This window comes from Argentina silus, assembly GCF_951799395.1.
Source record: "Argentina silus genome assembly, chromosome: 6".
Lineage (NCBI taxonomy): Eukaryota > Metazoa > Chordata > Actinopteri > Argentiniformes > Argentinidae > Argentina > Argentina silus.
In genome coordinates, this window is record NC_139660.1 from 15,692,961 (window position 1) to 15,714,286 (window position 21,326).

The 21,326-nt window shown below is 40.9% G+C and overlaps 1 protein-coding gene across 6 annotated transcripts in view; it reads right to left on the reverse strand.

Annotated features, from left to right (window-relative positions):
• The window catches only part of adgrl2a (adhesion G protein-coupled receptor L2a), a 69,104-nt gene that overhangs the window by 15,501 nt on the left and 32,277 nt on the right, over nucleotides 1-21,326 (reverse strand). For 5 of the 6 annotated variants that reach the window (XM_083672448.1, XM_083672453.1, XM_083672452.1 and 2 more), the window contains exons 4-14: nucleotides 18,179-18,979; nucleotides 8,423-8,722; nucleotides 7,716-7,819; nucleotides 7,018-7,203; nucleotides 6,365-6,403; nucleotides 4,474-4,657; nucleotides 3,463-3,585; nucleotides 2,875-3,074; nucleotides 2,068-2,241; nucleotides 1,617-1,826; nucleotides 645-865 (exon numbers count right to left, since the gene is read on the reverse strand). In XM_083672448.1, the coding sequence (XP_083528574.1) occupies nucleotides 645-865; nucleotides 1,617-1,826; nucleotides 2,068-2,241; nucleotides 2,875-3,074; nucleotides 3,463-3,585; nucleotides 4,474-4,657; nucleotides 6,365-6,403; nucleotides 7,018-7,203; nucleotides 7,716-7,819; nucleotides 8,423-8,722; nucleotides 18,179-18,979 (2,542 nt within the window). The remainder of the gene's footprint in view (nucleotides 1-644; nucleotides 866-1,616; nucleotides 1,827-2,067; nucleotides 2,242-2,874; nucleotides 3,075-3,462; nucleotides 3,586-4,473; nucleotides 4,658-6,364; nucleotides 6,404-7,017; nucleotides 7,204-7,715; nucleotides 7,820-8,422; nucleotides 8,723-18,178; nucleotides 18,980-21,326) is intronic. The other variant, XM_083672449.1, reaches the window with a different exon arrangement.

The window sequence follows — 21,326 nt, forward strand, 5'->3', positions numbered from 1 at the left end:
AGAGAGCATTTACAAACAAGAGGTCGCAGGAGGGTCTTTGAACAGAAAGGCATTAATGCAGCTATGCCCCCCTGAAACCACAGTGTTGAGTCTGTCAGACGCTTTTAAATGACATAAAAAATTTAACAGCTACCCTGGGAAGATGATCTCATATGTTCAAGTGTGTACTTTCACAGGTGCAGATAATGCAATGACAGACATGAAGGTAATATATCATATTTAGCTGCCTCATTATTTGTGATGGGCACTGATATGGAAAGTTCATATCGATATTAGTTGAATTCTTGGGATGCAATATTCATATCTTGGTTGGTAAAGCTTTGATGAAGAAGAGCTGTAAATAGCGGCAGCTGCAAGCACCAGAATAAAGGACAAAATAGCCTGTATTCTACTACTGCCTGAATCGCTTGTCTGTTAGCTTTCACTCACTTAAAACATAATCAAATTAGTAAAGCAATCAACATAATTGTTAGACACGTATATGCAATAGGCCTAAGTTAACGACAGATACATATTAAAGTGTGCTCACATACACAATATTGGTGCCCACCACTACTAATTTTGCTGCATTCTGGCACCAAACATAAGCATACTGTACACACAAAGCCTTTCAGTAAATTAAGCATCTAAACAATTTCACTCACGCTTTCTTTGTCCCATAGCTCCTGTAGTCAATAGCAGCAGAGACGCCCACTACTATGGCTGGGAGGAGGTATCCAGATACGTAGTAGTACTTTTTCCTTGAGTATTCACTCTCAAACACTTCGACCAGCATGAGGTACAACTGAACACCTTCAAGACACATCCAGGAGAAAGAGGCCAGGAAGAAGAAATGCAAAATCCCAGCAATAATAGAACAGCCGATCTGTGATAGACAGATGAATAGTTTCAATTAATCAAAGTATCAAAGACCTGCTGAAGTTGGCATACAAAGCAGATCAAAGCAGAAGTTGAGAGGATGTAACTGAATGACAACATTAAAGCAATTGGCTTTTATTTCAAATCCTAATAAAAAGAGTATTTCATGTAATTAAAGTATTTCTAAAATATAATGCATTTCAAGGAAACCAATGAATGGGCCTTAAACAGTATAAGAAACACATATTCAGTCAGTCCACTAATGGGTCGCTAAAAGCTTGGGTTCAACCTTGCAGCTATGGCTGTTTAAGTGACAGTTGCATTGTAAGAGGAAGGCGACAGACTTAGTTATACTTTTATTGAGCCTTGGGTTTTATGGTGAATACTGACAGTGTGGAGGAGGAACTTTCAGTGAACAACACAAAGGCCATCCCTCATAAAGAGAGTGGTGAAGTACATCTATACATAACAGTATTTTGAGGGAAATCAAGAAATACAAGGGTACAAAATGTTTGAGAACATTTTGAGCAATAGCTTTAAGCGACAAAAAAGAGAAAGTCAACAGCAAGACACCGCTCTGTAATCCGTATTAATGGTGCTGTCCACCTCATGTCGAGATGGGGACAAGCACTGAAGGTTAGAAACTATCTTTAAAGTCTCATCAATTTCACATGAAAGGGCTTTTTGTTTTTGGTGAAGAGACAAAGAAAGAAATGCATAAAAACAAGCCAATGGGTACAATCTCTGGGCGTACTTACCCTGGGTTCTGTCATATCAATCCCAATGAGAAATATCAACTCGGCGATGAAGAGATTGATGCAAAGGTTCTTGTGGATAGTGTTTCGATCACTCTGCAGGCCGCGGAAGAAGCAGAAGGTGAAGATGGAGATGGCCAGGCAGACCAGGGAGACCACAATCCCTACCCGGGTGATGACAGTTAAGAGTAACTCATGCACTCCGTCTTTGCCCTGAGGGGATAATGGATAGTGCACATTAATTTGCCTGCCTGTCAATAAAAAATTTTAGGAAAGCAAGGCTAAGCCAAAGTATCACTGATCCTTATGAATGTACTCCACTTCAAAGTACAGTAAAATGAAGGTGCATTAGATGCAAGTGTAGAATGGCTGAAATGTGAACTAATACTAAATAACTCTTCCAATCTACTGATTTAGGCGACATAAAAAACAACATAATAGAGGAGCTACTCACAGAGATTTCCCGATGTGCCATGAGGACTGCAAAATTGGTGAGGTGACTGCAGGAGCAGATGGTGTGTGTTTTATTGGAGTCCAGGAGTTTGCAGCCTTGTGTGGACCAGTACCCCATCATGCTCCTCTCTGAATAATTCCAGAAGGAGCAATTGGAGTTGAAGTAGTGCTCAGTCTGAGGATCAATAGAGATATGGTTAAGTGTCAAAATAATTGACTGTCCAAAATGGGACATAGCTGTTTCCCCCCCCACCCCCACACCACATACAAACTATTCAACACACTGATATGGATGAGATGCTTCTGCATGTCAATCAGTGCAATTCATGCATTGTATCACATTTGGGGCATGCTTGCTAAATCTACCGAGCCATCATTGGTTATACGAGGCCTTAAAGGGTAGCATAATTGTTTGATAGCATGTCTTTGGAATTGCACAATTTCTTTGATAAAGAAGGGGAATCATGCCTAGCCCTCTGGGATCTCTCTCTTGACAACGTTAAAAGACAGAAGATAATTGGTGCTCCAGTAATTTCATCCTACATTGTATGGCTAATCTAGGAGTTAATTTCCCCCCCATATAAAATAGAATGGCATCATTTATATCCTAATGTTGATTAAAGAATTAGTTTCCATTAAGAATTCACTTAGGTTCTTAAAAGACATTTAATTTTATGTTCAATGACTTAAATAAACTCGCGGGTGACCTAGCCAGGCATTTACAATTCAAATGGAGGATTTCTGTCTGTCTGGCTGTTCTCTCCTGGTGGTTTTATGACCTCTCCATACATTTAGCAGGAAGACTTACATCAATATGTTCCAAGGTGAAAATCACAGGGTCTGTGATAAACACACGACTGGACTCTTTGTTGATGGAGGCGGCGATGATGTCCGTATTTACGGACACATTCCGTCCGTAAGCATCATTGGCCATTTTGAAGGTGGCATTCTCAGTGCTGAGAAACTGGCCGAGGTTTTTGTACAGGACAAACACCAGCTTGGCAACGCCTGGGGGAAAGGAAAACAAAGGAGGTAAGGGACTAAAAACGTTGTCTTTTAAAATGAAAAAAAATACCAGTAAATGTGGGAGAAAAGGAAGGGCTGAACTGTGGGCTCGACAGGAACAAAAGGAACAATTTTTTTTTTAAGTGAGGCTTGTCAGTTTTCCAGCAAATATCATAGCGAATGGGTTATAGAGATCAAATCCTTAGTGGTGCTCCTATCCAACAGTCCCGCAGAGTAATCACACTGTATTGTCAGTTTTGACAAGCTGCATTGGCAGACCGGTTTGACAGACTCTTCACCTTTTCATAGACACAGGAAGGGGAACAAAAATCAACCCCCCCCCTTTTTTTTTTTTTTAAATGAACTGAGAACGGTGCATCTGGGGGCTTACCATTCCGACTGTTGAGCTTGACAGTATTGGAGGACAGCTGGATAGAGATACCACCCTTGCTGGTCTGTGGAAATTTGAAATCCTGCACCTGGCCATCTGTACTTAGAACATAAACATCCAGGACTGGGATTGGCCAGGCCAGATGATAAAAGAGAGAGAGAGAGAGAGAGAGAGAGAGAGAGAGAGAGAGAGAGAGAGAGAGAAAGAGAGAGAAAGAGAGAGAGAGAGAGAGAGAGAAAGAGAGAGAGAGAGAGAGAGAGAGAAAGACATGGAGATAGGGAGTTAGATACACATTGTTAGAGTGTGTTTGAGTTTGACAAGAGTGCAATAAAAAAGATAATAGAATATGTTTATGTCAAGGACTCCTTGCTTACATTCCTAAGTCAAGCAATACTGTGGGGGTGTATGGGACTGCTGACACTGTAGACATTGTTACTGTGAATTTCTGCAATAATGTGCCGTTGAGTTAAAGTGTCAGAATCAAGGTGATCTTTATATCCATATTTGAGACAGTTATGTCTCAAATTGTCACAGTTATGTCTTCATCTTGAAAGCACAAGGATTTTCAAGATGAAGGAGAATTTGAAAACACAAAGGAGTTTGTGTTTGTGTTTGAATGAAACATGTTACATTCCTTTCCTCTTATGTGTTGAGAGCTTGGAGAGAGGAGTAGACATAATCTAAACACTGTTTGTACTTTTATAAGACTCCGCTGCGACTAATGTTCACATTATTGTGTAGGATTACATGAACTACACATGCACATTCATAAACCATGTCCTCCCAATCTGAGAATCTAGTATATGTAATTGTCTGAAATTCATCACTTTGGCAGAGAGAGAGAGTCGTTAAACCTAATATCCTGTATTCGCTTTTTCCCCCCAAGGTTTTTGTGAAAAGAACGCTCCCTGATACAACAGACTCATTCTCTTTCTTAGTATCAAGGCTACTGATTGATCTGGAATCATTGAGGATACGTATTATTTGTTTACTGGAAATTCAATTACTTACTTATATTATCAGCGGGTACTTTGACAATAGCTGGCTCCATGAGATTGTCAGCAAGGACAAATGCTCCTTCCTCCAGGGTATCCAGTAACATGGTAGCAGCATGGGTCTGTTCTGTGGTGTTCATATCTCGCCAAGATTTCAAAGCCTCTGGTCTCAGAAGGTTGTCAACTGTGTCTACAATGGCCTGTATCCATCATGAAAAAAGAGTAAAGTGTAAGTATTTTTGAAAACATTCCAGGTTGTAACAGCTCAAGAAACTGACTGCCATGAAAATAAAACACAAAGTAAAACAGAAGAAAATGACATAGGATAGCTCTGACAATTCATGATGATGAGGCAGCCCATTGAAATAATATCCTATGTCTGATAATGAAACAAACTGTTTTTGGTTACTGTAAATGCTAAGCAAGTGCTACACGTAAGCATTTCCTGTTTATCTAAATGGTGTAACATTTTGTGAGATTTGCTGTGCATTCAAGCAGGTAATTGAATGTTACACTCAAACTGAGGAGATTTAGATGCCCACTAATAAAAGTGAACCAAAATACATATCATCAGATCTTATCTTGCTTCTGAGTGTACACTAGATAACATACGATAACATTCTAACATTATAATTGATAATTCCAAGATGTTTAACCTGCTTGCCAGTACTGGACAGGCAGTAGATGAAGTATCTGCAGGGCTCCGATCAGACAACACTGGAATTTCCTCAGAAAATAATCAAATCAATCAGACTAATCAGGTAGTCAATGATGTGGCCCTGGCTAATGCGCCTTCACATCAAATATACAGTACTGGATGTCAAATACTGCTGGCTCAGCACTCTTGTGAGTATCTCAGTGTCCAACTCATAGTGTCATTAGTGGCATAAATATTGTCATCCTCATCGACCTCCTCACCACCACCACCCCACCCAAAAAAAAGACCTGCGTGCCACAGAAACATGCAATGCATTGGGAGGGGGAACATAAACACGTGAACTGATGATGCGACATTTGGGACAAAATGTAGAAACATTCTTTTTCACAAGAGCATAGCTGTCTAAGGGCTAATTAGCCTGATCCATTTTAACACCCTCCCAGAGGAGCTATCTGGATGGGAGAGAGCTTGACTTTGGAGGCAGGTGGAGGACACTGAGAAGTCCTTAATGGGTTGAGGATATGGCCATAATACCTAGAACAGGCAGGGGCTGGAAGCATTAAATGGAGAAGGGACACAAATTGGTTTGCCCCTGCTAGCCTTATTAGTCACCCAGACATCCAGATTTGTGCCTCTAATTTATGACACAAATGAAAATCTGTGTCCTGATGAATGAACTGTCATGAATTACGCAATTAAATGTCAGGAGTTTGGACGGGAAGACAAAGGTTTGAATAAATCACAGGTGAGACATGGTTTCACGGCAACTATCCTTGAGTCTGCAGTGTAATGCAGTCTTTCTGAATCAGTGCTTACGACAAAAAAAGTAATTGCTCCAACTCAACAAAAGCTATCTTTACACTGACGATGACCCCTATTGAGGTATGCGCAGATTCTATGTTTAAAAATTGTTGACTTATGTATCCAGACATGTATGATCTTAAACAAAGAAAACATTGGATAGAAAACGCGAATTAACAAAACAATAAATCCTGTAAACATAAGGAGCAAAAAACAATATTTGTGAAAAGAAGATTCATTAGTAATTGCAAATGATTTCCCTGCTACTTAAGATTGCACTTTTGGCAGGTTTATGACTGTGGGTAAGGCAATTACTCAAAAATGCAGGAAGCACAGAGAGGACGGGATAGGCTACATGACAATACAGACGAACATGCTGCTGAGCAGGGGAGGGGAGAGGGCAGGATGTGCGGAGAAGCGGAGTGGTACAGTAGCATAGCTCAGATACCTTCATGTATGCCCTGCATGTCCTTTCTCGTTTTTGAAGCTTTTTTCATTCGTTCAAAAAAAAAAAAAAAAAGATCAAAGAAAGAAACACACAATTAGCAAATTTAGGAGCTTGAGCACAAGTGTTCAAGGCTTTAATTGTTCTGTCCGACTGACTGTTCTGATCACTCCCCACTCTTCAGCTGGCTTTCTCCTGTGCTGTCGACTACACTACGTGCAGGTTCCAGAACAAAAGCACTCTCATGTCGTGCCGTATTTTCTCTCAAAGATGCCTGTGGCTTCACAGAACAAGCCTTGGCAGAGCCAATTACAGCAATTACTTCACATGTACAAATATAATGTGAACATACATCTTATATATTATAATTGGTTTGTTCTTTTTTGTAGCACATCAAGAATAAAGGGACAGAGGGACAAGACATACTGTAATATGAGGAAAAATAAGTGAAATTTAAATAACCATGTACATTTCAGTAAATGAAAGGAAACCCATTTCTCCTGCTAACATCCATGATACACTGAATCAGATCCAGAGAGAATATTTGGGTAAAAGAAAACACCAAAAAACACCAGTATCTCCATGAAGCACAGTCGACATGATAAGAAATGAAGACTCAAGACGCGGCTATTTTGTAGGGCAGAGAATCAGTTTACCTTGTTGAAGCTGCGCCCGGCCGAGTCCTTCTCACTAGGTCTCAGCTCCTGCAGCTGAGCATCCAGGATGTCAACCAGCTGCTCCATCAGTCGCACCGAGGAGCTCACGTCGCCTGCAAAGATGGGGCCTTTGGTGTGTTTGGCCAGCTCATTGGCGAGGTTAGCAGCGTTCTCGCCACTACGAATCTGGAGGGATAGAGAAAGAGAGAGAGAGAGAGAGAGAGAGAGGGTCATCTCAACTTGGCTATAGGGGAACATGACTCTAAAATCTGAGGCTGTTTCTTCTCAAGGCCTGATATGATGTGAGGATATACTAGAGTAACCTTAGTGATGTCAGACTGAGGAGATGGATAACTAATACAAGTTCATAATAAGTTCATAATGCCTTGGGGCACTCTATAACAACAGAGGTGTATGTATTTGCTGGAAGTTCACACAAGGTTACACATGGTGAGGGGTTATCTGTTGTGCTTAAGTGACCAAATAACTGAGTCACTTATCTGCTAAATAGCAGGGCATTCTACTGGTGACCCATGGCTACTACAAATGGTTCAAGATGAAAGTAAGATTCAAGATTTATCAGGGATAAAGGCATACAATCAACATAGATAGTGCATGTGGATTAGTCAAGGGAGTACTGTAAGTACATGTACAGCACATAGATCAAAACACAAAGGTATAGAGTAGCACACACAGACCTTCTGGGCGACTTGGTTGACCCAGTGGGACGTGCAGTTGCTGAGATCTGGGCCCTTTGGGTGCCAAGCCCCAGTGGCAAGTACACACGAAAAGGAGGCTGTGCCTGTCAGGAGAAGGAGTTTAGATTAGTTCAAAGCTTACACCTCATATTCTCAGGGTGTGATAGGCTTATACAAAAACATACACAGTGACAGGCTATTGGCTTGTGGGTACAATGTTGATGCTACCTAAACAGCAAAAGCATATTTGGGTATACAATTGGTCTGTAAACCTAAAGGTGAGAATTTAGTGCAAACGCTAAGAATAGCCCAGTGCCAGTTTTGTAACAAATTAAGTAGCCTAATAATAAGACTTTCCTTCCGTCCCAATTACCCTGCATTTAATGAAGCCTGAATGATAACTTGATTTCCCACACAATTCAATAAGCTTCTTCGAGCAAGCCTGGGGAAACAGCTGAGCCTGTTCCTTTCAAAACATCCACTGCGGATTGTTAAATAATGTTTTGACCTAAAAGAATGCAGTGAATTATTAACTTAACAGTAACATTTAAAGAATCTCCAGCTGATTCCCTATATATCCCAGAGCCAAAGTCCTTTATTAATAAATGATTGTCAGATAATAGACAATAGCACAAACACATGCACTCCAGGCAGGCATCATCCTGAAAACAGTAGCAGGAGCCCTGGGAGGTAAACAGGCTGCTTACCTCGGGTTCCCTTGGGGCAAGGTCTCTCCACTAACATGCCCCTCTGGGTCTGAGGCCACATTATGTCCCTCCTCTCCGTGCTCTCACAGAAGCGCTCTGGCAGGGGGAATGATTCCAGAGGGGGCGGGGACGTGGTCTGAGGAACCTCTTGAGGCAGCTTTGGCCCTCCCCTGTTGCCCTCCTTGGGCCCTGTTGTGGTGGTGGTGTTGGCCATGCCCCGGTGCGACGTGGTGGTTGTTGTGGTGGTTGTGGTCGTTCGGAGGGTTCCCGGCACCATGGTCGCTTCTGAGAGAGGAGGAGCTGTGAGACAAAATGATACCGTTGTGTAACGTTAGATCACACACAAGCCTTTTCTCTCACTCTCAAAACACACCTGTTTTCCAAGACTATACAATGGTGGATGCACAGCAGCCAAGTCCTTTGTGCAAATAGATTTGCTTTCCCTGGACTATGTCTTATTCAAGGCACTCAGTCTGCAGCGGCGAACAAGACAATAATTATAGTAACACCTTCCAGCCTGGCAGTCATTGTTGCCTGAGAGATTTTGAGACACCACTGATTAAATTTCACCCAAGAAACATGAAGGTTGTTTGTGTAATTTTTATGTTGAACATATATGGACATATATTTTGTGGCAGTTTTCTCCCTGCTCTCCACATTCTGATAAAGCAGGTATGTGGTAACTCATGCAATGCCTAGGGCAAAAACAATACATTTCAGTCAGGAGAACAGAGAAAACACTGCACTGTTACATTTAACATGAACCACAGAGGGAAAACTCGGTCTATGTGAAGACATTTTTCTTGCTACACAGTATATGAGTTGCATTGTATTTACATTCCATATGAGTGGAACATAAAGAGCGTTTCATCTGGTGAAATGTTGATGGACACATTTGTTAGATATACATCTGTTTCTCACCTCCAGATACTGTCCTGTGAAATGGGCAGAGTATTTAGCAGGAGAATTTAAAATTCGATATCAATCAAAGTGACTACATATGTGCATAGAATTTAATCACATTTGAGGACTTTAATTGTCCCAATGAATTTGTCCATAAAAATAGGGAATTTGAAGTAAACAACTAAAGCAACTGCTGAGAACATTGACAGTCAGAGTAAAGTCAGACTAGACGATAAGGAGACCGCTCCGTCTTGCCAGGGAGAGAGGAAACAGACATCACCATCACATCACTTCACCACCACCATATCTATTGCTTCCATTGGATAATGGGACTGGATGATGGAAATAGTTTATGTCTGGCAGCGCCCCCGTGATAGCCCCATGGTGTGGATGTGAGACATCAGCACAGCCAGGCTGAAGGAATCTGCCTTTGAGGTTGGCTGCTACCTGCGGCGAATTAGTCTCCATTGACCAGTGGAGACAACTCAATGTGCTCTCTCCCGGCGGGAGTCTGCCTTGGCTGCAGTGCTGTATGTATGCTTCCTGGGTTAGAGACCTGCATCGTGACATGGAGGCGTTTGCAGCTGACTGAATGTTTTGACACTGAGCTGAGGGATGATAGAATCGGTTGTTTTCACCAAGCCACCCCCCTCCCCTTTCCTGTATCCCTTTACTCAACACGCTAAAATTCTCGACTGCATGGTAATGCCTGTCATGGTGGTTGAGAGACAACCAGTGCTTAGCGTCCTTTTAGCACCACCATTTAGCTGGCTGTCTCAATTCTGTCTGTTTCCCCACTGCAATAGGTTCCTGTGCTATAGCCTGGCCATTTTCTTCATGGCTACTGAGCTGAGAGGACTTGAAAGCAACAGAAACACAAAACAAATAGGTCCTTTCACTTACTATTGGTCATGTGCACCTACCCAAATAATGCAAGTTTACTCGTTTGTCTGCTTCAAAATGACATCAAGATAATCTGTAAAACATATTGGGATAGTCGGGCAAGAAAATATGGAAATTTAGTGACAGACTGCACATTTCCAGAATCCAAACTATGACAGATTATGATGTAAAGTATCCTCTTGTCAGATGAATGAAAGGAAATGACAACAACATGAATCCTTGCTGTATAGAATGATTTAAGATAAGGGGTTTCCCAACCAATACATCAAGGAGCATCCACTGTAACTCAAGCACATTCCTTGAGCATGCCAGCTGACTACTGTATCATGTCCACACCCCTATTCAGCAGGCTCCTTTTATTGGCTTGCTGTAGTGTGGTAACTCCTTTCCCTAGTTATGCTGAAAGTTATTTTTTAAGTCTATTCCTTACTAAAAACCTGCTGAATTGGTTATCGGTAAAACAAGAGCAATTAAACCAGGCTAGGCTAACATTATAGCATTGTTTCTTCTCTATAGCTTTCAAATTAGAAGGTATCTCTTCTTGTATGTTCACGCCTCCACTTTTGTTGATCCTCACCTCAGTCATTTTTTCTCAGAGGAACACAGGATTGCTTCTGGGGCACGAAAAAAAAGAGGAATTGAATTTGCTGAGGCAATATCCTTATTGCAGAGGGCTGAGCTGTTACTCTGCAGTGTTAATTCAACATTATTGTTCTCAATATGGAAGTCATAAGAAATGTCTAAACATGGGATGGGTTGTTAAGTGTGTAAAGGCTCTTAATAATGGTATTTGTGAGTTTTGCATTTTCATTTTCTGTTGTAAACTATCCCACTGAATTGTCGTTATATAAAAATGCATTTGTAAAAACGTAGGCTAATGAAATGGGATACACACAATGCACTTTTAACCTCTCGGTTTAAGTGCTATTCAAGTTTACACAGTGTGTTGGTCTTTAATCCTAACAGATCCATAATCTCATTACCTTGATGCTGAGGCTCCGTTTAATCCAATGAAAACTGGGAGGAATTAACACGACAGGTATTAAAATGGACACCCTTATTGCTGCTTTATAGTACAGTACAGAGATGGTTATCATTGACTATGTAGCCTCTGTGGGGTTATATATGCAGATGGAATACATTTTTTAATGTGCTGCGCATATTCTGCTAACATTTGTCTGATATCCTCAGATACCCTCCTGTGCAATTTTCTTTTGATTACAACAGGAACAATCTCTCTCAGGCTGGCTGAACCAGAGAGGAGCCTCAATTAATATGTCTGTCTGGTACTCAACCCAAGAGGGGACCTTCAATTAGCTCTTATGGACTACAATTATAAGGTAGATATCCTTCAAAGTAGTGAGAATAGTCAAAACAGACATAACCTCTTCATATGATTGACGCCCACACAGTTTTCCCTGAAACAACATGTTTCCATAGCAGTGTTTTTACTACTGGGGTATTTGGATGGGATTCGTTTTACATGAGGAGGCAAGGTAATGTAATTACCAGAGCATCTCCCCAATTTTAGTCCTGTGTGAATCCGCTATGTCAGTCATTTTTACAGACTGCGCGTGGCTGCAGTTAGTAATAACTCCAGCCTTGTTTACCTCCTTTTTTTGGCATGTAAAAATAACGTCAGGTAAAACGAATCAAATGCGAATCGACGTCTTTGTGTTTCATGGGAAATTACTTTTTTTGTCAGTGATATGCAGAGTGAAAAAACAAAAGTTAACAGATCTTCACAATTGACACTGAAAACAAGGTCCTGCCCATATATTTCATGTCTGACATAATTTGATCAAGTGTCCATGAAGATATTATTTGTTCTAAATTAAAGTTTGTCCAAGGACGTTGCATCAATAAAATGAACACTGCAAAAAATGTCTACCGAATTATACAAATGCTTATATTGAAGTTAACATAATTCACACTTTCTCGACCTGACATTTATTTCTGTCCCAAATTGAAACATCTTAACTCATATTTCTCAAGTAACATCCAGGCTGCCATTAAGTGTCAATTCTGGATGAAAAAAAACATGAATTACAGGGGTTTGTTGGGTAAAACTTATCCAATGCGAATTATCCTCTGAAAAAAACGGATATAATAACGGATGTAATAACTACATAACTGACGCCCCCTGTACCACTAGTCCAGTCCGAAAAGGGCTAATGAGACAATCCAGGGGAGAGGGAGCGCAGGAAGAAGAGGTGGGGGGGAGGAGCTGTCTGGTGTTGTCAGCGCCGCACCGAGCCGAGATTGGACTTTGCTAGGCCTCACCAGTCATGGCGGAGTGAAAAATGAAAACTGACAGCGAGTGTGTCTTTTATATTATGCTTAATGGCCGCACTTACGATGTGCACCGCATGGTTGTTCACGAGAGTAATGTTTCATACACGTTATCAGAGGCTGTTTATCTTGACAGAAAAAAAAAGAAAAGGAAAAACCGAGGGAAGGGGGTTGACTGGAAGACCAATGTTTCAGATAATTTGCGCATAAGAAGCAAAATAGTTGTTTTTATTTCATTTCTCCTGCTGCTTGCCTTTGTCTGAAGAATATGATCATGTAAAATAAAGCTGCAGAAAAGATCCCCTCGGTGATTGCCTGCCTTGCGTTAAAGAAAAGAAATAATTTAAACATGTGTGTTATCAGTGGTGAAATATGGGTCCCAGGTGGTAATCACCTACTAATGGAAGAGTAATAGCGAACAGAAGAAGTCAATAGCAGCTCAAACAATTAAAAACCCTGTTTCACCATCAAAAAGGTTCAGCCTTTGTAAAGGGGCCAAAAAAAGCAATCAGGGAAAATAAACGAATAAGACATCTGCTTTCAAAACTAATTTTTTTAGACTTAACCCTTGTTTGGCTTTATTGAACTTTGGCTTTTATGCAAGCTACAATAAAACATATGGGAATAATTACCTCAGAGCAAATCCTTGCCACAATAATATGTGTAGCATTTTTGCTTACATGTGTACATTTGACTTCATCCTATGTATTCAGCAATTTCCCTTTGCTTTCAATGAAAAATCCATCTGGAAATGATATTTGCTGATTGTTGTAGTGAATTCTCTGCCAATAAATTCCAATATCCTTCTCTCAAAACAATAATGCACATGGACAATTTGAACATTTGTCTTACACTGTGTATGTAGAAATTCAAAGAACAGAGAAAAGAAAATAACTTAACATGGTTTGCTTCAGAGGCATCAACAAAACAAAAATGACAGACAGACAGTGATGTCCTTGTATCTATGTCCATGTCCATGTCCAAGCGTACAAAACCTAATAGCTGGTTTACTTGTTATGTAGGGCTGTCTCAAATGGCACACACACTAAAGTACAGAGAGCAGACACAGCAGCTGCCAGACTAGAGTCTGCTTTTTTCTGTGAGCTTTCTCTACTGTACGTGCTTCACATTTCAAGCATTAACTCTGAGTGCGCTGATCTAGCCTATATTTGAAGCCATGCAGACAGGGTGTCTATTTCAGAGAATTCACACACGCACACGCACACGCACACGCACACGCACACGCACACACACACACACACACACACACACACACACACACACACACACACACCAGAAGTGTGAAACAAATCTCCTCAAAGGCAGCAAGAGAACTGTTAGGGGACTGTTGTGACGCCTTAGTAATAATTCTTCAAATGTGCCTTATTTCAAACAATAATCAAACAAGAGACTGCTGATCCCATTGGACATACCTTAGAGTAACAGTAATTCTGATGTTATGTAAAACAACTCTCTGTAACATTCTGAAACATAACCCAAGACTGAGGGTTGCCCACATACGCTGTCAGCAGAGACCATATTTGCAGCACTCTGTTTAGACTAGATGACACAGAAGAGGTCAATTCCAATGTGACCCGAACTGTAAAAGCACCCTCCCCCGAAACCAATGAAAGACCATCATCATTTTGGATATTTGGAAGTATGAGCAAATTGCTAGACAACTTACAAGGTGGGCAATATTACTGAGGTGCAGTAAAAATCTGAAGAGCATATATCCTTTTAATATCAGAAGTGGCCTGTACAGAACCATACATCTTCAACCTGGGACATCTCTATATTTAAAAAACAAATAAATAAATAAATTCACCCAACCTATCAGCGATTGAGACCACTACGATATCATGTACTGAAGGCATGAATTACATGACTGCATAACTTAAAAATAACATAAAAGCTAGGATACTCAGAGGAGTAGTGAACAGAATCCAGAACAGGGAGAAAGCCTTTGAGCTAGTTCTACACACCGCACAGGGAGCTGAGGATCTGTCATTGAATTAGCATGTTCCTCCTATCATCAGTGCAGATTGCGGAGGTAATTAATTCCTTTATTGCTAATACAGGGGAGACAGGCAGTAAGGAATGACGCTGGCGCGGATCTGGGTCTGAAGAGGAACTGCAGTATGAACCACAGCCTCCGGGCATGTACGGGCTTCTTAAGTCGACCCTGATCAGGGGCCAGTAGACACATATATCTCTGCCAGACAAGGATGGCACAGTGCTCATCTAGAGGGACATGGGGACTGTTGACTAAGGAGAACAATAGACCTCACTATCAGCTGCCGCAGTAAGAGAGACAGACAGGGCCCACGGACATGCGTCCACAAAGGAGAGCGAGAGGGAGAGGGAGAGGGAAGGGCCATAAAAACTGTCATTTTCCACATCAATACGCTCTCCCTTTCACGTTGTGTCCACTCGGATGCCCAGCTCATGGGGTTGTTGTTGTCAAAACAAACAGTGGCTATCACTAACATTTTCCCTGTGCACCTTGATCTGTGCCCCTGCCTAACAGGAGGGTACATTATGTAGTGGGGGGGGGGCTTGGGTGCTGTGCTTTACATAGAATGTCTAACATTTAGATGGCAGCAGAGATAATATGCTTAAAGGAGGTTATTGGAAACTGAATTCACCTGGAAATAGGGGTGAACTCTCCTGGGCATTTGTTAATGTTTTGAACAGAACAACCTCTACAACTGAGTATTCCTGTACTGTGCAGCACAGTACTATCATAAAGCAGAAGCAGGCTAATGTTTTCACCACATACCGAGACTGGTAAGCTAATTGGCAAGTTGTGTCACTGCCAGCATGGTGCATGTTATAATTTTCGATAAATTGGGTCATTCTGTGCTTTAAGAGCGCAAGTTGCAAATGTATAATTTGAGGCCACACAGATGAAATTGTATGCAAATGTATTGGCATCTAAACAATTCAAAAAGGCGCTTGTGAGTTGTGTGGGAGTTAACTGCTGTTCTGGGCCTTTTTTTATGAAAGCTCCACGATATAATTTCACGACTCGGGATAGATAAAGAGTTTACCCAGCTCACCTGTGTCCCATTGAAGTGGTAGATGGAGGAGGTTTGTGCATCTCTGAGTCAAAAAGCCGCTTTTTAAAAGCTTACTCAGAGGTTTGGGACAATATTCAAGATATGCATGCATGAATAGCCCATATAAATCGATGCTTAATGAGTCTTCCAGGGGTAACGTCTTATTTAAATCAATTTAATCATCTCACTACACAAGATGTGATGGAAGGACATATCTTTTTATGAGCTTTGTTGTAAAAGCAAAAAGAAAGCATAGAGCCATGTGTAACAGAGTGGATTACAGCTTTTGTGAGAGACACAACTGTCCTATTGGTCATGAAAAAGGGACTGACTGACCCATTTAACTTCCAGTTTTCCAGTCACTGCTTGTTGAACTCAACCAAGTCCATTCCCTCTTAATCAAACCAGTGTATTCCCTCTTAATCCTACAAGGTCCTCTTGCATGGATAAGAACAACATTTGCACTTGACAAGGACCCACCTGTCTACCAGAAATCTAACATATTCATGTTGTAACTTCAGGATTTGAGAGATAGCAGTGACGGAAAGAGTTGTGTCATCGTCTATTTACCCCAAAGGTCACACAGTAGAGCGCAACATGATTATAACACTAGTGTAAATCCATAACATTAACGTAAGTTATCAAGATCTACTGTTTTTATGTTTGTTACATAACTTACATACACATACAGTGTACTACACAGTAATAACTATTTTATAAATGTATTAGAGCCATTACATTATATTGGGATATTTCAATACAAAGTGAAGCAACTACCGCCCACACTGAAACATCCAAGATGATATCATAGAAAAGGCCTCTGTGACAGCAACCCAAAGTGTCATTGTTTATGTCAACATCAGCCGTGTGTGAGGACAAGTCAAGTGTATAGACATTCTGATGATCATAGGCCAATCTCCCCACACCCACCTGCTGCAACTCAAACCAGATTACTCAGCAGCATGCAGACCACAGTGTGTCTCGTTTGTCAGACCAAGAGAGCATTCTTGCCTCTTCTTAAAGTTAGTCGTCAGTATAGGCCTAGGAATGTGGGAGGGAATAATGATGTTTCTCAGACATGTGTCTGACAGGAAGGAACCCAGTCTTATTTCAGGGAGCACCTTTTAAGTGCTTTAATTTCTATATTGGCAATCAATGTGCTGAGTAAATCAATTGAGTGTGTTACAACCTATTCCGGGAATATAAAAACAACGGTATTGAAGCCATATGGATTTGAGTACAATGTCTGGCTGTTTACTGCTGTATAACTAAGTACAGTAAAACATCTTAACACTACTTAGATTTAATGAGGTGACAGGTATGTTTTGCTACTGCTATTACGAAAGCTGTCAGTCAACATAAATGTAATACACTGGCTGTATTTGAGCTGATTATCACCTCTTTGTATTTGAGTATCTGTTAATGACAAACTATTTGCCATGTAGAAAATTGGAAAAGAGGCCCATTTCCACAATGTATCTTGAAACTGCCATTTACTTCTAATGCAGCAAATATTTAATCACAATCCCCTAATACTTTTTACATTGGCAAGAGAGAAACGTCAAAGAAGTTGCACATGGACAGAAAAAAGGAAACCTGTGAATTTTCATCTTCCTCTCCTTGATTACTCCAGTTCTACCCAGTGCACCCTCTGCATACTAATTTTCCCCTGAGGTCTACTACTAAACTTAGCATAAGTTATTTTGTTACACTAAAGCCTGTCTGGGTTATACTGTAGTGTTCTTGTTCCACTGGCTGAACCCAATTTAGCTGCACCGGCCCTATCAATACAAAAATGGACTAGCAAATACACTAAGAAATATTGAGCTGGTAATCTGTGGAAAGTTGCTTGACCTCTATGCTCATGGTGAGACTGTATGGAGTAGTACGTGGATTTACAGAAAGAGCTCAGGGTGAGGAGGGATTAGGATAATTACAGTTATTATATTCTCAATGTAAAGACTATCTGGGGCCTCATTTCAGCTTTTGACAGCTAAATTAAAAACATGCTCGACTGACATGACCCCAGTGGTTGATCCCTTTTCCCTGTGTGTGCCTGCCTGCTCATCTTCTATAAGACACACCGTGTTTCACACTACCCCTCTGAGTGTGAACTGTTTTTTTGAAAGGCCAGTGGGGATCCACATGTTCTGCACCACTGGGAATGATCTTTGTGCCTGTCCAGACAGGTACGATTCAAGTGGTGAGGTTACATCTCTTCTATCTCTGGGAGAGGAGCTGGTAGTTGAGCTCCCATGTGTCTTTTCACTCGGGATGCCGGGAACGCCTGCTCTGTAAACGTCCAGAAATCCCCTGATACTGATCCCTTATGATATGGTAACTGGGTTTGTGATGTTGTTTACTGCTGAGCTCGACTACTTCACCCCGAGAAGTGTCATATACACCAAAGCTTCCGTAACATATCTAACATACAGTATATTAGATTCTAAATTAAAAATCTGTCTACCGTGACACTTGACACACAGGAATACCAAAGGAATACCGGCACACTTAACAGCAGCTAAAATCACAATGTATAAAATGCAATTTACCAGTAGTCTATTGTGTGCAAAAGAAGAGCTGAGTGGCTGCTTACCGTGAGCGGGATCAGGTGGTCCGAACTCCAGATTGTATCTCAGAATGTAAAAATTATTCCACACATACAGCTGGTTATCTCTGGGATTGTAATCCACAGCTGCAATATACTGGTACTGATTGGGAAAGTGGATATCCACGAACTCTCCGCGGTTCTGTTTGGTATTGTAAATGTAATCTATCAGGCTTTTGCTGACTTCGCTCTCGTTATCTTCATATGTGGACCTCACTACATAGAGTACTCCACAGATCATGAAGGCATTGGAAGCAGATCGCTTGTCGTAAGTCGTCTCCCAGGTGGCCTCGAAGCGCAGGGTGTAAGGGTTCAACTGGCTGATAACCATCATGCCATTGTTCTGTTCAGTGGCATAGATCACCCAGAGGCCGTTCTCATCCACAGCCAGGTCTATGTCAGTTTTCCCACCCCACTTGTAGGGCGACGTGTCGTGATAGTTGGCGTTATTGATGATGGCCTCACCACTTTTGATTCTGGTCCGTAGATCAAACTTTACAATGTTGCGGGTCCTCTCCTTGTTGAAAAAGACAGCCCCGTCGTACACCACGAATCCTGTCCCGTCCACCCTGTGGGGGAGCTTGTATGTGATGGTTTGCCGGGCGTTTTGGAAGTCGTCGAGGGAAGAGTACTCAATGAGAGTGTCTGTCCGGTAAGGAGTCCAGGGCATGAAGTAGATTTTGTCGCCGGCCTGTAGTGGGTCTTTGCACCATGATCCGGCTTGCTGCTCCGCTTCAAAGAGAAAGGAAGGATCGCCAACAGCTTTCAGAGTCCCAGGACAAACAAAAACTAGTGATGGGGGAAGAGTAGAATAAGAAACAGATTTAAGTTAACACATCCAAACCAAATGCCCTAAAATAGCAACAGACAATTTTAAGATATCTCTATTTTCTCCATTTTGTTTTACGGGTTGTCCAGGAAGAGTGGGGACAAACACACATTGAAAGTGGCTGAAAGACGACTACAGCTATAGCCAATATTCACAAGCAGTATGGGGAGTTTGGTTTTGTGCATAGAAAGAAAAAAAGGAATAGGAAAGTTGTTAAGCATAATGTATAATATATGAAGTAATAACGTAATTGTCTGAAACAAAAGAAGCCTTGCCTCTTAGACATCTACTGTTGGGGAATAGAAAACAAATGAGGGGATAATAAGAACAGAACAAAAATCAAAAACAATTATACGTCCTGTAAACAAAAAGCAGCCAAACTAAAGTCACTTGGCGACAGACGGGAGGTTACAAGAGCAGGAGTCAGCAGGTCTGCAAATGTGTGTTCTTTGAGATGTTTGTCACTTACACCACCTCTCTGCCATATATACCTGAGAGGCTTGCTGTTACGAAGTGGTGCAAATGTCACAACCATTAAAGTTTAAATAAATTTAAGTGAGGGTCTCCTGAGGTGTTTGTGTTGTTGCTCTAAGCATAGGCATAACAATCAACGGAGAAAAGAGCAGCAAGTGGCAAGGTAGGAGGATATAGGGGGAGGGGGGAGAGAGGGGCTAAGAGAGAAAAGACTGTAGAAGCAATAGATTTAAAAAGGGCCAAAAACACTGTTACCATGGCATGCTATGGAGAGGGGGTTGGAAGCCAGGCAATATGAGATTGCAAAAGCACCCAGGGTTACGGGGAGAAAAATCCTATGGACTCCAGCCAATTCAGGGGTACAGGAAGAGAACCGCTATGAACTCCAGCCAAAGTGCCCCCACTTATACATTAGTCTCTAGTGTGCTAGCTATATCATCTCTTTTAAAATCAGTCTAACTCCCCTCGTTGCAGTTTACTGACCTTTACAACTACAGGGACGTTTTGTAGGTACTGCCTGCTAAGGGTTCGGACACCATAGTGGGGGTAGGAAGGTTTACAACCATATGCCACAAAACAAGGAGCTATGGTTTGGATTGTGTCAGTTATTTACCTTTTTGCTCCACTTCTATTTTAAGCGTTGGAAGAGAGAATGAAAGGGGTGCAAGGAAAAAAAGAGATTAATATGAATTACGTGTCATCTCTATGGTAACATATGCAGTTACATGTAATGAGACATGGACAAAGACGGGAAGACCTATTTTCGGAAATGAAAGAGAGACAGGAGATAAAAGAGCATACACAGCAGGCAATCCCCTATCTCAAGGGAAGGATTCATGTTAGGACAGGAAAAGTTGACCCAATGGACAATGTATGGAATCATGACCATGTGTTAAGCTTGGTTTATAGCAAGTCTGTCGATAACCTTTGGAACTGAGTTTTTATTGGCTTCAAATTCCATTTATACTCAGGTCAACTCTAGGCTACATTTCAGAATTTAAAGTATTGAATATACTGTAAATGCAAGACTTACATTTCGTATCACTTCTTGTTCCATTCCCTGTAAAGGCAAATGTTGTAGAAATGTATAGATTTCGATATTTTAATATCTAATTTCGATTTAGATATTTTAAACTGTACTAATTTGCCAATAATGATAAATCAAAGTTTGATTGTCTTGAATTAAGTACCAAGCTACCCAGCTAATTGCATTTCCTTGCTCAATTCTGTTGAACTGTTTTTTTTTATGCACTCAGAACATGATTTCGTATATTTGTGTTGGGAGAGAACCAGTAAAAGCATACAATCTCTAATCTAGGCTGATCCAGTGCTTGCAAGTGTTGTTTTTTTACATATACAGTATATGTTTAACAAATACCATTGACTTGATGCTGTACAAAAATATACATGACATCTCTGTGATTTTTGATGAGGAACAGACTATAAACCAAGCCTAACTCAAGTTTAAGATAACAGCAAAGATATTTAATTTAATCTATGCATGTCCAAATATTTCCTTAACTATTAATTTACATCAATGTCACATAAAAGAGTCAGTACGTTGTTCTTTGAAAAACAATCTGATGAGTACGTATACAACACAAACACACCATACACAACACTCACATATGGTTTGACAAGCTTTGAACAAAAATATTTGTAGACTTAATATCAATAAACCAACATAGGTCTAAGGTAAATCATATAATAATAGTAATCAATGACAGGCTGTAATACTCAGATGCAATATACCAGTCATGGGTAACATTTTACAGGTTGCCTTTATAAAGGGTCTATAAGTTGAGTATACGTTATAAGCGTGTGTTAATTCAT